The sequence below is a fragment of the Macaca fascicularis genome, chromosome 8 (genome assembly GCF_037993035.2).
Source record: "Macaca fascicularis isolate 582-1 chromosome 8, T2T-MFA8v1.1".
NCBI lineage: Eukaryota > Metazoa > Chordata > Mammalia > Primates > Cercopithecidae > Macaca > Macaca fascicularis.
Window position 1 is genome coordinate 150,489,464 of NC_088382.1, and position 15,875 is coordinate 150,505,338.

General features: G+C 38.1%; 1 protein-coding gene across 50 annotated transcripts in view; it reads right to left on the minus strand.

The window, feature by feature from the left end:
• PTK2 (protein tyrosine kinase 2) overlaps nt 1–15,875 on the minus strand; it is a 356,961-nt gene that overhangs the window by 227,849 nt on the left and 113,237 nt on the right. For 34 of the 50 annotated variants that reach the window (XM_073999540.1, XM_073999532.1, XM_073999539.1 and 31 more), the window contains one exon: nt 6,753–6,919. The exons of the other annotated variants lie outside the window; for them this stretch is intronic. In XM_073999540.1, the coding sequence (XP_073855641.1) occupies nt 6,753–6,919 (167 nt within the window). The remainder of the gene's footprint in view (nt 1–6,752; nt 6,920–15,875) is intronic. 50 annotated transcript variants of the gene reach the window in all.

The following is a 15,875-nucleotide window of genomic DNA, read 5'->3' on the forward strand; positions in this document are numbered from 1 at the left end:
TGGCGGCTACCCCAGCCACGGCTCTGGGCCTTCCAGTGACTTCTGAAGGAATTTACCATTCCCTTATTTATATGTTCTATGTGGTCTTAACCAACATGTGTTCCCAACAATCTCGTTAGGTGTTTTCACTTTTACTTTATAAAAAGTGTGTCATGCTGTACGTCATATTCCAGGACTTTTTTAAATTGAGGTAAAACTCACATAAAATATTAACCATTTTAAGATGTGAAAGAAAATCAGTGGTATTTAGCGTACTCACAAAGTTGTGCTAGGACTTATTTTGTCACATGATGTTATACAGCTAAGCTTCATTCATATTGTTACTCGTACCTGTAGTTCATTAATTTTGACTTGTGTGACATTCTACTACCATGTGAATAATCCCCAAGTGACTTAACTGTCACTGCTTATGCCATGAACATTATTGCAGTTGTAGCCTAGTATAGAAAGTAGAGCTAGAGTCTCTGAAAGAACTTGAAGGAGAACTGCAGGATGGTAGGGCATGTAATCACTTGACATTCAAGAGGATGCCAAGCTGGATTCCCAGGTGGTTTCACCAATTTATTAAAACATTCTCCCTAGCAGTGCAGGTGAAAGACTGTCAGGTCCACAGCCTCTCCAGCTATAGAGAGTGTCAGACAGTTGACTTCTCGCCAACTGGAGGCAGAGTTTCACTGAGCTATTGATTTGAATTTCCCTGATCAATAATGAAGCTGACAGTGCCTTCTATGTTAACTGGCCAAACTTATTTTTTCTTTTATGAAAATACCTTCATGTCTCTTGCCTATCTATTATTGAGGTGTCTGTTTGTTTTTTTTTTTTTTTTTTTGGAGATGGAGTCTTGCTCTGTCGCCCAGGCTGGAGTGCAGCGGCACGATCTTGGCTCACTGCAAGCTCTGCCTCCCAGGTTCAAGCAATTCTCCTGCCTCAGCTTCCCCAGTAGCTGGGATTACAGGCGTCTGCCATGATGCCCAGTAATTTTTGTATTTTTAGTAGAGACGGGGTTTCACCCTGTTAGTCAGGCTGATCTCGAACTCTTGACCTCAGGTGATTCACCCATCTTGGCCTCCCAAAGTGCTGGGATAACAGGCATGAGCCACAGTGCCCCGTCAGCAATTTTTTATTGATCAGAACTCTTTAACACCACCCTTTGTTGACTGCATGTGTTACAAATACCTTCTCCCACTTTGCAACTTGTTCTTGTACTTTGAAAATGTATCTTTTGCAGAATGTCTTAATCTTAGTACAGTAAAATTTGCCATTCTTTCTTTTTATAGTGAACATTTTGGAGCTCTTAAGAAAATCTTCCTAACCCAGGGCCAGAGACACATTCAATTACACTTCCCACAAAACATGTTTTTTTAAAGTTTTGCATGTGATGTTTGTACATCTCATAGATTTGTGTATTGAGGTAGGATCCAATTTTGTTGTTCTTCTTCCTACATGGATAGCCATTTATCAATCCAGCCCTTCCTTTCAACCAGTAACATGTCATGACAGAGCTCTCTAAGGTCATCCTGCCTGAGACAGTTACGACCAAATACGTGTGCAGCAAGCTAGTTTACCAAGCTGTTTAAAGAGTGAAGACCAAGTGAACAAGTCTATATTTCAGGTTTATTCAACAGTATGAATAGAATCTACAGCAGATAGCACAAAAGAAGAAGCTATGTCCAAAAATGTCATGGAAATCAAAATTTATACCCCATTATATTGCTGAGTCCTGGAACTTTCATTTGACTGTTGAGATCTTACTCCTCAGAAATAAAGCCAGAACTGCAGCTGCCTTCACATACCCACCTATGAACTTAGATGTCTGCAGGTGACAGAAAAAAAATTTGTCATGTTCAGCTTCTTGTACTTACGTATCTAATACAGGAGTAGAGAAGAAACAGCTAAGTGTTTGGATTCAATTTCTACTATACCACCCATTTAAGCCATATATCTCCAGGAAAAGTTATTAAGCCTTTCCAAACTAAGGCTTTCTCACAAGTAAAATGGCAAAAAGAGAGTACCTACATAAGACTATCATAACAGAAATTAATTTTGATGTACTACATCAAATGTCTGACACACAGTAAACAACATGTGTTAATATGGTAATACTGTTATTAACTTACGCTAATATTGTTTGGTTCCTAGTTGAAAACAAGTTTCTATACCATCACATTACTTTGCGTCTGGGCTTCTTTTACACATGCATTATCAGAATATTATTTATTCAGTTTTTATTCAAATATTGTTTATTGGGTGCCTATAGTATACCAGACATGACTAGAACCAGGAATAGAGGAGTGAAGAAAACAAAGTCCCTGAGAAAGAAAGATAGACAACACATATATAATATCAGTCTTCAGAAGTCTGTAAAAAATTAACACACTATATGAGCTGATGAAAAATCACAAGGAGCTTCAGGTAGGCAGTGGGCTCTTTAGGTAGCCAGTAGGAGACCATAGGGAAGCAGTGACATTCAAGCACATTCCTGGAATGAGGAGGTCCAAGCCATGCCTGGAAAAGGCAGAACATACTCAGCAGAGTCACATCAAGTTCAAAGGCCCCAATAAGAAATCCAGGGGGCTAGAGTTGAATACGTGAGAAGTTGTAAAAGATAAAGGAAAAAAGGGAGGTGAGACAAAGAAAGCCTTAATTAAGATGAAGGGCTATATTATTCAACAACTAAAAAGTCTGGCAATAGAGAAGAAACCATCACATCAGATCCCAACTTGAGTATTTATGGAAAGAACTCTAAAATATATTAAAGAATTTAATGGAAGGAAAACTGAAATAAAAGGGACCAATGTCACCAGAGTGGAGGAGGAAGAGGAAGAGCAGAAGGAGATAAGGACTGTGAGGTCATCAGAAACTCCAGAGTATGCTCTGAGTGTGATGAGAAACTACTGGAAGTTTCTGAGCCCAAATGATTTACAAATAGAATTGGATGGCTTACATTCTAAAAAATACATCAGCAAATCCCATCAGCTCCCACCTTAAAAACACAACCCTGTACAACTGTTTCTCACCACTTCTATTATTATTCCCCTACTGCACCATCTTTTAGGATTTTTGCCTGAGTTATTGCACTAATTTACCAGTTTCCCACCTCCATCCAATCAAATGTATGATATAATGCCCAAGGCAGGTGTAGGGAGAACAAAAGAGAAGAAAAGAGGTTACTGGAGCACCCCAACATTTAAAAGCCAAACAGTTCAGAAAGACTATGAATGGTCAATGAAGGAAAACCAAAGCAGTTTGGTATCCAGGAAGCTAAGTGAGGAATATTTATTAAATTTTTGGTGATAATAGCTTGTATTGTAATTGCCTTCTACATGCCTAATGATGCTTTAAAAGATGTTTACAATTTTTTTCACATGATATTAACAGGGTATAATCCTTTTCCCCCTGGTTACTATTTGTCTGATATACTTTGTTCCCTTTCTGCTTATATTTTATGTGTGAGTTCTTCAAATTCAGTTACTATTTTATTTCATGGAGCCAATGCATATTTAGATCTACCCAATTTTTTCCATCTCGCATCCGAGACCCTCCCCTTCAGAGATCACTTTCGTTTTTCCTAAAGTGTTTTTGTCAGAGGTTCCTTTGGTGGTAAATCCTCTGAGGAAAATGTCTCTATCTCACCCTGTTTTGAATGGCAATTTAACTGGGCAAACAAATACAGGTTGCCAGCTACTTTCCCCACCACTCTGAACATATTATCCCACTATTTTCTTGGCATCTATTATTGTTGTTGAAAAGTCTGAATTTTTCTCTGGGTGTCATCCTGTTGTGTTCTCTGGTACAACAATATTTTACTATTAATACAATCTGCCAAAGCATCAGTTTAGTTTTATTGACTCTGTTTGGGATTTTATGTTAATCCTGTATTTGAAGGCTCATGTCATTCATTGATTATAAAATATTCTCAACCATTATCTCTTAGGATTATCTCCTCTCTTCCCCATTCTTTTTTATTCTTCTTGAGTTTCTATTAGGAATGGGTTGACCTTCTTACTCTTTATGTTACATCAACTTACATTCACATTTTCCATCTTTTCATCTCTGTGGTATGTTCTGGGAAATTTTTTGTCTTGTTTACTAATTTTTCAGCTATGTCTAATCTGCTATTTTATCTATCCTATGATTTCTGGAACTTCTATTTGGACTATCCAAATTCTCTTGGTTATTTTTGATAGTCTCCTGCTCCTTACTGACACTTAAATTCCTCCCCTTTGAAATATACAGAACCATCAGTATTAACCCTCATAACTCTTGAAAATACCTCATCAGTTTATCTGTCACATTTTCTTCTGTCATCATCTCTACCTACTATGCATGTAACTTTCACTAATTTTTTTTTTTTTTTTTGAGACAGAGTTTTACTCTGTCATCCAGACTGGAGTGCAATGGCATGATCTCAGCTCGCTGCAACCTCCACCTCCCAGGTTCAAGTGATTCTCCTGCCTCAGCCTCCAATGTAGCTGGGATTACAGGCACCCATCACCATCCCTGGCTAATCTGTGTATTTTTAGTAGAGACAGGGTTTCACCCATGTTGGCCAGGCTGGTCTTGAACTCCTGAACTCAAGTGATTTGCCTGCCTCGGCCTTTCAAAGTGCTGGGATTGCAGATGTGAGCCACCATGCCCGGCCAACTTTCACTAATCTTAAAAGCCTAGCTACATTTTCAGAGTGTTTAAGACAACATTATTCCTATTTTGAGATGGGCAATCTGTTTTAAAAACCTGTACTATGAATCCAGACAGCTAAATTCAAATCAAAAGCTGTGTCACAAACTACGTAACTAAAAGTTTATCAATTTTGTTTTCATGTGTAAAATAAGAACAACGATAGTCTCTAACTCATAGGGTTTGGGAACAGTAAAATGAAATGTATATTTAAGTTTTCTGGTGTAAGAAGCAGACAGATGGCAGAGTCCCTGGCTCAGCCACTCATGATGACAAGGCATCAATGTCATCATCATCATCATTAGTATTATTATGAGGAGCGATATCTTGATCATCCTTTAATCTAGTAGGGTCAATCTATGAGAACTTCTATATAACCCCATCTAAATTCTTCTTCCTTTTGAGGATTCAAGACCCAGTCAGTAAAGCAGTGCCTATTCAATTTTACTTGAAACAAAGTAAATAAATTGGCTTAAAAGAACAACAACAATCTACTAAGAGATTTAGATTCAATGGCCATTTTATTGAGCACTAAGGACTTCATTATGACAAAGTCGGCATCTGACATGTCCATATAAACCAAGATAATATAATTGTGTTAAATAAGTACCTTGACACAGGAGGATCACCTTAGTAAAGGAGTTCAAGACCAGCCCAAGCAACACAGCAAGATGCCCATGTCAAAAAAACAAAACAAAACAAAAACCCTGCAGGTATTTTAATCTAACTTTTACATATCCTTTGTTTTGGAATGCTTACTTGCTTAAACAGACTAAATAGCTGGAGGTCAAATCTTCTCTAGCCATTGATGTGAACCAACCAAACTATATTCTCAAGGAGTATTTTGTTAACTCGGTACCAGCTATCTGACAAATTTGAAAATACAACTGTATTTCTTTGATGAACTCTGTAACTGGGGTAGGGTGTTATTCAACATAAGATTTATTCAGGCTGGGCATGGTGGCTCACACCTGTAATCCCAACACTTCGGGAGGCCAAGGTGGGCAGACTGTTTGAGCCCAGGAGTTTGAGACCTGTCTGGGCAACATGCTGAAACCCCATCTCTGCAAAAAACGCAAAAATTAGCTGGGCGTAGTGGTGTGTGCCTACAGTCCCACCTACCCAAGAAGCTGAAGTGGGAGAATCGCTTGAGCCCAAGAGGCTGCAGTGAGCCATGTTCATGTCACCGTACCGCAGACTGGGTGACAGGGCGAGACTCTGTCTCAAAAAACAAAAATTATTCACCTAAACATGCTTTTTCTTTTAAAATGTCTACCCTAATTAATTTAGATCCTTCAAAGTTACTGACCCTTTGAATGCACTCTTCAATCTACAATTGTCTTTATTTCTGTAGCATTACCTATAAAAATTAGAGCCCTAGTAAAAGAAGCCCATTTTTACAAGTTACACCTCTCTCAAATGTATTTTAGATGTACAATTTCCTACTAACAACTTGAGTTGCTTAATAGTAAAAAAAAAAAAAATTATTAGGGAGAACCAGAAAAAGAACAATTATAGGGAATTCTTTTAATTTGCCCTGAAATAATTTTATTTTCCTTAACATTTCAACAGAGTCACTAAGACATTACTTCCTAATTTTAACATTGCATGTGAATATCAAATATACACTTACTCTTTGTACGTGTGCTCTAGATTACACGGCATAGTGAAACAAGCTATGTAGCCCATTAATAAGGTATTTAGGTGTGATAGCAACTCCTGCTCCATAAAAGGATGACAAGGGATGAAAACATAAATATATATATATATATAGGATTTGAGTTTTACTGGGAGCAAAGGTTGAAACAAAGTAGCACTGTGAGAAATCAGCTAGCAAAAGACCATCACAGAAGCCTGAAATCGGATGGCTCAAAGTATAGTTAATAATATCCAAAAGCTAGACTAGAGGTCTAGAAAAGATCACTGGTTAATAATTACTAACCAATTTTATTTATACCAGAGATGTAATGACAAGCAGTGTGGAAATTAAACATATACATTTGTTATCTTGTGCATGTTTTTAAAAAGCAAAAGAAATCAAGTGTGCATCACACCAAAGCAGGTTTGTATCTTACTTCCACTCCTCTGGTGGGTGGGCAAGCTCATACTTCTCCCTCACACTGGAGACGCCCATATCCACGTGAAGCCAGTGAACCTCCTCTGACCGCAGGTGACTGAGGCGGAATCCATAGCAGGCCACATGCTTTACTTTGTGACTGTCCACTATCTTCTGAATGATGCCCTAAAACATACCCCCCACAAGAATGACTGTTATAAACTGAAAAAAAAAAAAAAAAAAAAAAAAAACAAACTATATGCTAAAAAGTAATGCAATATTCATTTCTTTTAGTCAATTATCAGAAATCTTTGGTATGAGAATATCAAGTTAAATAAATGACTTAGGAATCTTTGTTTCTGAAATAGTATTTTCAAGAACAAGGAGAAGTTTTAGAAAAGAAAACATAAAGAGATTATCTCCTTTCGTCATTAACGAGGCATGTAAACTTAAAAATACATTTCTGCAATTCCACTATCATCATCCCCCAAACCTATCAAAGCACACCAGTTATCTTTCAGTTACTACTTTCTAAGGTCCAGACCCAAGGAAGGGGTTATACTTTCTAGAACAGGGAGATCATACTGTTCAAGACCAGGCTGCAACATTCATAATCATTTTTTTAAAAAACATACATTCAGGAACACACACTTAAGGCTATGTTTCTGGTGACACTGGAGATACATGAAAAGCTCTTTGAATTAGGGCTTTTCAGTTTATTACTTGCTCTTTAAAAATATTCCCAAATCTAATGCTTCTAACATGTGTTCCCTTGAGTTCAGAGGAGAAGGTCACCTTTGAATGAGGTCATCAGGGAATGTTCCTTAGAGATGGTGAAATTTCTCCTGGAGCAATGGACAGGTTAAGTGTTAGAACTGACTCTTGCCCTGTACCTACCTAGGTATGAGGGCCATGGGAGAATATGTTGTTAAGTGGGCAGCATGTATAGAAGACTCATTTGGGAACATGACAGAACCATCTGCTGCCCTTTACATGAGGATATGCAAATCACAACCAACTGTGCCCTCAATCTTTTAGGTGATAAGACAAGTATTTTTTTAAATGATGCTGATATTAAAATGAAAATGTCCATGAAAGAAAATAATCACTAGTTTTCAGAATTGCAATTAATTGAAGTTATAATAAAACTTGTAAGACATACATAAAAGTTCCTGCACTCACCAAGTATTGCTTTATTACAGCACAATGCTGCTGATCATAATAAAGGATATTATCCCCAGTCTTCTCCATAATCTAAGACAAATCGTAACATGTACCATATACAAAAACTGTCCAAAACCCAGTATATGCACACCGGGGACGTGTGCTGCTGTGCTGGGCTCCCGATACTGGCACCTGGTATGTGGCAGACCTCCCAGGGCACTGAGTGAATGAAGTGGTAGAGTCAATCTCTCTTTCAGACAACTCAATCCCAGGTACAAAGTTGTTTATCAAGCACAGGAAGTGGCAGAGAGAGGGACAAAGGAAGGGAGTAAACATGGTATCAAGAGAGAAAGCATGAACAACAGACCAGGCTGGAAGAGTCAAAGACAGGTTCATAAAGATGATTAATTCTCATCAGGACAGGAAGGATGCTTACAGCCTACATACTCCTATGTGGAACTGACAGAAGCATAAAATGTTCTTCCTGGCTTTTTGATCCAAGGCCCAGAATTCATGACAGGGCCACTGTAAATGATAGTACCCTACCTACACAAGGATGTCCAGCCGAGGGCAGAGAGTCCACATTCTAGTCTTTAAACCTTGTACTCTGGGGTGGGGAACTTGCCTAGAGAAAGGAGCACCTTTTAACAATTCTCTCAGAAGTGACTTCTGCAGCTTCTTGACAACACACAAATCCCTGAACTATAAAGGATGGAAGCTAGCACCTCTGCGAAATTCCCACAAAAGCTCCTGGTTCCCTGTCCAGCTCTGCCAGGTCAACACCTAGTACACACCAACACTAGTTACCCTTGGTAAAGCACAGGTCAGTAAGTCTCCTTGCTCCACAACTCACTACTACTACCAATTCAAGAGGCAGCTCTCTCTTGTTAGAGCTGCGATCAATGTCTACACTGGTCTCTAGACATCTGCCTCAGGTCACTTGGTCTATCATTCCATAAACTGATGTTGAATATAAGGCAGTGAGGAACACAAATCATTTCTTATAATTGTCACCATTCACATCCTAAGAAAAAGCCCAGCTTCTCTGGTTGCCTTCTGTAGTGACCCCATGAAAAAGTCACTTCATCTCCTCTGAACTCACAGCACACATATAGGAGACCTGCAGCAAACCAGTCTCAAAGAGGCTTAGCCCAGAACCGTGGTATTTGTTAGGGAAAGGCAGGTTTCTGTCTTGGAGTTTTATGGAACAGAGAGAATCTTATTACATTCACTTGATCATGCTGCCTGAAGAGACTGAGAGTGACTTCAAGTGTGGATTTGAGTAACACTGCCTTTGCATACAGTAGTACCTCATGAGTAAACCAGCTTTCAATTTTCACTCTCCATGGAATAGTGAAAAGCAATAAACACACAGATATTACCTTCTGTTTCATTTTTTGCTTTCTCATTATGCATCCATATTGCACTCTGTACTACTGCTCATTCTCTAGCACGCTTATAAATTTATCTGGGTAACGGCAAACATTACAAATATACAAAGTGCTTAAATATGTGGTGCTAAATGTATATACTCAGTAACTTAAGTAATTCTGAGAACTAAATATCTGGTCTGGATAACTCAACAAATAATTCTGAAAACTATGTATTTAGTGAGGAATGTATACTCAACCAACTCTACAGTGCTGCCATATGGAAGTGCCCCATTTTCACATCACACACGCATACATTTAGAATAAAAATGACTGTCTCTAAAAAGATAATAGGACATGGGTGTTTAAAATGCCACTAAAGGTACCAGAATTAAATTTAAATTTCTCATTGTGGCTTTGAAGACACATCTATATGGTCCTATGAAATACAAAACAACAGTCGGCTACTCTGAAACCTGTCTCTCATATCCCAAGTGTCAGAAATACACAACTTTTCTGATTAAATTCTCATATAGACATTCATGGTAAAAGGATTCTTTTTAAGGTTAAAATAAAAGAAGCCAGTGTTTACATCATGCCTGTATCTTATCAGAAACATAACATTAAATGTGCAAGGTCATTTTACTACTGATGAATAAAGATTTCCTTGTTCTGAGGGAGAAAGGAAGGTGTAAATGAAAATACTGCTGTGAACATTCTTCTAGCTGTCATCAAAAGTATTTATGACCACTGCATAGAAACAGGCAAAATTTCCTTTAACTGAAACATTTTGATAAGTACAACCAAACTTCCTGCCCATCAACAAAACTATACCAATTATACTTGATGCATAATGTTACAAAGTATCATTTATCTCACATTAATAATGAGTAAAATTAATCTTAGGATGATCAATTTGATGACCAAAAAAACTCCCACAGGTATTTTACTGTTGTTATGATGGTTTAATTTCCCTGATTATTCACTAGTGAGATGAGGCCATAGTTTTGTTCATTTCTGAAAGTTTTTATTATTTTGCTTGGTTCCATTTAGCCACTTACCTTTGAGATAGTACTTTCAAACAAATGACCTTCACCACTGTTCGAAATAGGTTACATGACTCTTTCCTCCATGTTCATTCTTTCATGAATGTTCATTCATTTATTCATGAACACCTGAAGTGCCCACTACATGCATGATGCTAGTGACACAATAACGGTTAAGATGCAATCCTGACCCTCAGATGTCTTAGAGTCTCACAGGACAAAGACATGACAATGAATATGTGCAAATGAATATTAAGTGGTTTGTGGGGAAAAGGGGACAAAAAGGGATATTTTATATTTTTAGCTATAGCCTCACACTTAATTTTCAGATTTATTACTAGAAGAGATATTTGAAGCAACACACATTGATGACACTGTTCATCTCCTTACTGCTTCCTAAGAATTACCAAATATAATCATCATTACTGATTCTTCTATAGTATAGTGTTTCTTTTTCTCATTGTGTTTCTCTTTCAGATACTCTTCAGCTTTAGAAAACCAAGGGATTCCTATCATTCTTCTTGGAGGCTTTCATCACTGGGTTATCAAAAAACAAGATCCAGAAATTCAAATCCTGTTCTCCAACACCTAGTACATTTCCTCCTCTTGGTCCAGTACTAAACTAGGAGTCCTTCTAAAAGTCTTCTAAGACAAAGAATGCACTTTTTTATCTTGATGGTCCACGGTCACTGTATTAGTTCCCTATTACCTCCGTAATAAATCACCACAAATTTGGGGGCTTAAAACACAACAAGTGCATTACCTTTTAGTTTTGTAAATCACAAGCACGAAATGGGTCTCACTGGCCTAAAATAAGGATGTCAGCAGGGACGTGCTGTTTTCTGGAGGCTCTTAGCTTGCCTTTTCCAGCTTCTACAGGGCACCTGCACTCCTTGGCTCATGGTCTTCTCCTTCCATCAATGTTGCATCTGATCCTTCTTTCATATTCACCTCCCACTGACCACAGTAATAAAAGGCCCACTGCAGTGAAGGACTCATCATCTCCCCACCTTCAGGTCTGTAGCCTTAATCACGCCTACAAAGTACCTCTGGCCACGTAAGAGGACATCTGCACAGGTTCTGGGGATTAGGATGCAGGCATCTTTAGGAGCCAACATTCTACCTATGGGAAATCACTACCTCAATCACTATCTCTAAGGATTTTGAAATCAAAATGTTTCTCTTTCTCATGCTCTATTAGCTTAGGTTCTTCTCCTTAACACAGCTTTTATGCTTTTTCTTAAAGCTTTCCTTTCTAGCTTTCTTCCTAGATGATACTTTCCATCCTGTAAAGGAAGAGTTTAATTTTCTAAGACCTTCATAGTCCTTTCTAGAATCAAAACTATTTGAATTCATAATAATCAATGTTTAACTGATTTTTATTAATAATCAATTAATTGTTTTTAAATGTTTTTAAATACACATTCACTGCTCCTCTATCAGAGAGAACAGCTTACACTTCTAAACATGAAGTGTGCAGTGACGACACCTAACAATAAACACTGAAGACCACTGGACTGTTCTGAAAAGTCCTCCAGGCACCTCCCTACGGCCGAACTCAGGGAAAATTCCCTGAAGAATTCCCTTCCCCTACAGATACCAGTTGTTTATAGCACAGTTTGTTCTTGCAGAATCCCAAATCACTGAAAATTTTCCCATTACCATCAGAATGATGATTTTAAATTGAACACAATGTTACTTCCCATTGCTAGTCTTCTCACTACCAGCTTGGTAACAGTAATTAGTATTAATCCAACCCAACACACCTATATTTTAGCAAACTACATGAACTGATTTTTTTCCATTTACAATTATTACAGATTCAGATTTACCAACCATTCCCTACTAGCTCATGAGTAGTACTGAAACCTGTGGCTATGCTATATATTTAGAAAAATTCGATGTACCAGTCAGAAAAGTTTTAAGGGGTTTTGAATGTGATAAGAATACTGTCCAAGAACTCAATGGTGGTGCAATCTTAAGCACCATCATATGGTATTTGCCCAGTACTTGCCTGGTGTATGGGCATAAAATTATTTGTTCTCATCCCTGTAATGTCTTTTTAAAAAGTAAGCTAGGTACAAAGATTTGATAGAGATATCAGTAAAGTGGGGTATCGCTTTGAATAGGCATAATCTTTGGCTATTAAATCAATATATTTGTGGTTGTCAATTAAGGCTTTCTACTTCTGTGGCCAATTCTCCTAACATATTTCTGTCAGAAATATTCCATTTCGCCTTGGATGCCATATAGTCATTCAACAAAAGTACCTATACCTACTGAGCACTTGGTGTTTGCCTGCTAGACATTGTTGAAGACGTTGGCAATAATACCATGAAGTACAAAGATCCCTGATGTCACGGAACTTGAGAAGTTGGGGAAGAAAACAGCTAATAAATGAGCAAACAAATCAAGTACAAGACAATGTCAATAATAATGATCTGAAGAAAATAAAACAATGACAGAAGAACAGAAATGGTGAGCCATAAGGGAGCATTCTTAGACTGGGATGTCCCTGGAGGCAGAATTAGTAAGGGCAGAGTGAGAACAAGCAAGCAGCCAGATCCTGTAGGTCCTTGTAGGCCACAAAAGGAATCTGGCTTTTAGTCTGGAAGAAATGGGGAGCTCTTGGGGGGTTTTAAGCAAATCACTGATTCAGTGATTGGCATGTTAGACAAACAGAAAACAAAGAAAAAGTGAGTGACTAGGACAGAAGGTGACAGGGCACGATGGGATGGGGTAGAGGAGATGGGTGAGACTCTCGAAGGATCATGTTGACTAAATGAAACCAGGTTCTGAGTGGAGGAGTGAAGTACTCCGGCTTTTATCTCTCCAGGATCATTCTGGCTGCTGGGTTATCAACAGACTAAGGAGAGCAAGTAGGGAAACAAGATGTCAGTTAGGATACCATGCCATAATGTATGGAAGAGACATTTTAAGGCAGCTACTGGAGAGGAGCTCAAAGAAAGGGGTAGCAGTGGAGGCGATATGAAATGGGTAGGTTCTGGATATATTTGTGAAGATAATGTGGACAGGATTAGCTAATGTATTGGATATGGCTTGAGAGCAAAAGAGGAATAAAGGATGATTGCAAATGGATCTAAGTGACTAAAAGATGAGGTAACCCTTTGACAGGAGCACTGGGTGGTTATTTTGTAGCAAGAAGTTTAAAGACAGAGAAGTGAGGTACAAATGCTGGGGAAAGGGAAGACATAGAAATGTGTGGACTTCTTCAAGTGCTGCAGTTCATGAAAGTGGAGGAGGTTTGAAATGGTTGTCTAGGAGAGAACAAGATGGAGGGATACAGCTTGACAGCTGGGTAGCACTAAGGTTGCAAATCTAGAATGAGACCAATCACAGGATGGCGACAGATGGAGAATAGGCAGAAAGTTGGATTAAATCATGGTGGTAGATTCAAGAGACTACGGGGACATTAAGAGAGGTACAAGACAGCATATAAGGCAGCAAGTATGACAATGGACCACTGTCTCTTGCATCCTGTTACAGTATCTTCTTCTGGGCTCACTTTTTTCCATGCAGAATTATATCATCTAATTGTTTCAAAGACAGCCCATGCTATTAGCTTTCTATGTCACTACTTCTCTGCAGATACCTTCATTTCACATTATCTTGATTCACAGTTTATCAGATATAGACTTCTAAGGTACACGTTATTTTCCCTGAGTCCTTTGAAGATACTGTTCCAATTTCTTGCATCCAGCACTGCTGATGAAAAGTCTGGTGTAAATGTCATTCTTTCTCCTAAATAGGCGATTTCTCCAGTAGAATTTGGAATTTTATGTCATTATTTTTCTGAATTATCACTGCCATGTTTCTAGATGACTGGTCTTATTCAACACTGTATAGCCTGGATTTCTCTTGGCTGTTCTAGATTGACCCCACGCTTATCTCTAGGGCTGCCCGAAGCACGGTACTGACACTTGGCCAAAGCTATGGCCAAGATAAGTGATGTTTGTGATCATGGGATCCTGAGCTGTTTAAGGGGCAGAATATACCAGCTTGTCAGTGCGATTTTGTAATAATAACTGGACTGACAAGGTGCATCTGATTTTGGCAGTGCCTGGGGAGGTCCACAGGTTGAGCTTGGCTATGTAGATGGAGATGCTTGTGTGACCCTCTCACAGATCCCTACCACTTCCTCATACCAAGGTGCTTTACACATAAGCCAGTAATGGTTTCACATCTACAGAAAAATCATGTCCAAGGCCAAGAAGCCTGGACCCAAGATCTCCAGATCACTTCAATGAGTATCATTTTACTACTGTCGCTGTAATGGACATTGCCTATAAACAGTGAAATCTTGTGAATCTTTTCAACAACCAAACATTAATTAACATACAATTAGCACACACAACTGTAAAAGCACTAATACTTATTAAGTGAAGCACGAGAAAGCCTCTACAATGAAATGTTACAAAAATCCATTCTTGGTGAAAACAAATCTTTAAACTCCTCAAAAGGTTTTAGTTTTTCTGATCCAAGCAGTCTTTCTAAGAATTTGCTTTCTATAGAGCTCAACTATCCAGCAGAAATATAATGCAAGCCACATAAGTAATTTTAAAATGTCTAGCAGCCAGAGTAAAAAATAAACAGGTGAATTCAATTTCAGTAATATAGTTAACCTACTATATCAAAAGTATTACCATTCAACATGTAATCATAACACATTGATGAGATATTTTATTCTGTTTTCTTACTCTTTGAAATGTGGTATATATTTTTATACTATAGCACATGTCAATTCAGACTAGCCACATTCAAGTGCTCAACAGCTGCACATGGCTATGATAATGGACAATGTAGCTATGAGTTTAAGACTGAATCGAATTATTCACTACCTGAATAACAAGAAGCTGTATCATTTCAGAAAATAGTTGTGTGGCATGCCCTTTGATGCTATTCAGTGGTCAGTTTCTTTCTGACAAGTAATTATACTTAGATTCTTTACTAATCTAATTCTTCAATCTACAATCCCCACTTCCTGTTCTAAGGTCATCAGGCCTTCAAATGCTGTCATGTTTCTTCCATTTTTCTCTTTCCTGACAATACTCTGTAACCACAATGTTCCTTTGTCTGATACCTCTTATGTTCTTCAGATGTGCAAATCCACTCATTAATTTACAATTACGATATTGCATTTTCAAATGTTATAGCATTAAAGCATTCAATGGAAGTGGGTTATGAATAACATCCAATCTTCCATTACAGTGACTCAGTATCATGAGAACCTCATGCTATCCCAGGAAAGGCTATGGTGAATTCAATGCCAACTGTGATTTTTCTGCCTCAATCTGAAAATCATTGACTGATGATTTGCCAATTACTGTGAAATAAAACACCTTGTTTGTGGTCACATACATTTGATCAGATTGATATTCACGAGTTTGATAAATGAGTTCTGATAACTTACGCATTTGCATCTGATGTAAATTTTTCTTCACAATATGAATGTATGACTAGGAAGTTTTTAACACTGGCTACAGGCTGACATGCCTGCATTGACACTGGCTCTATGGTAGTAATCCCCTTACATGAAGAAAG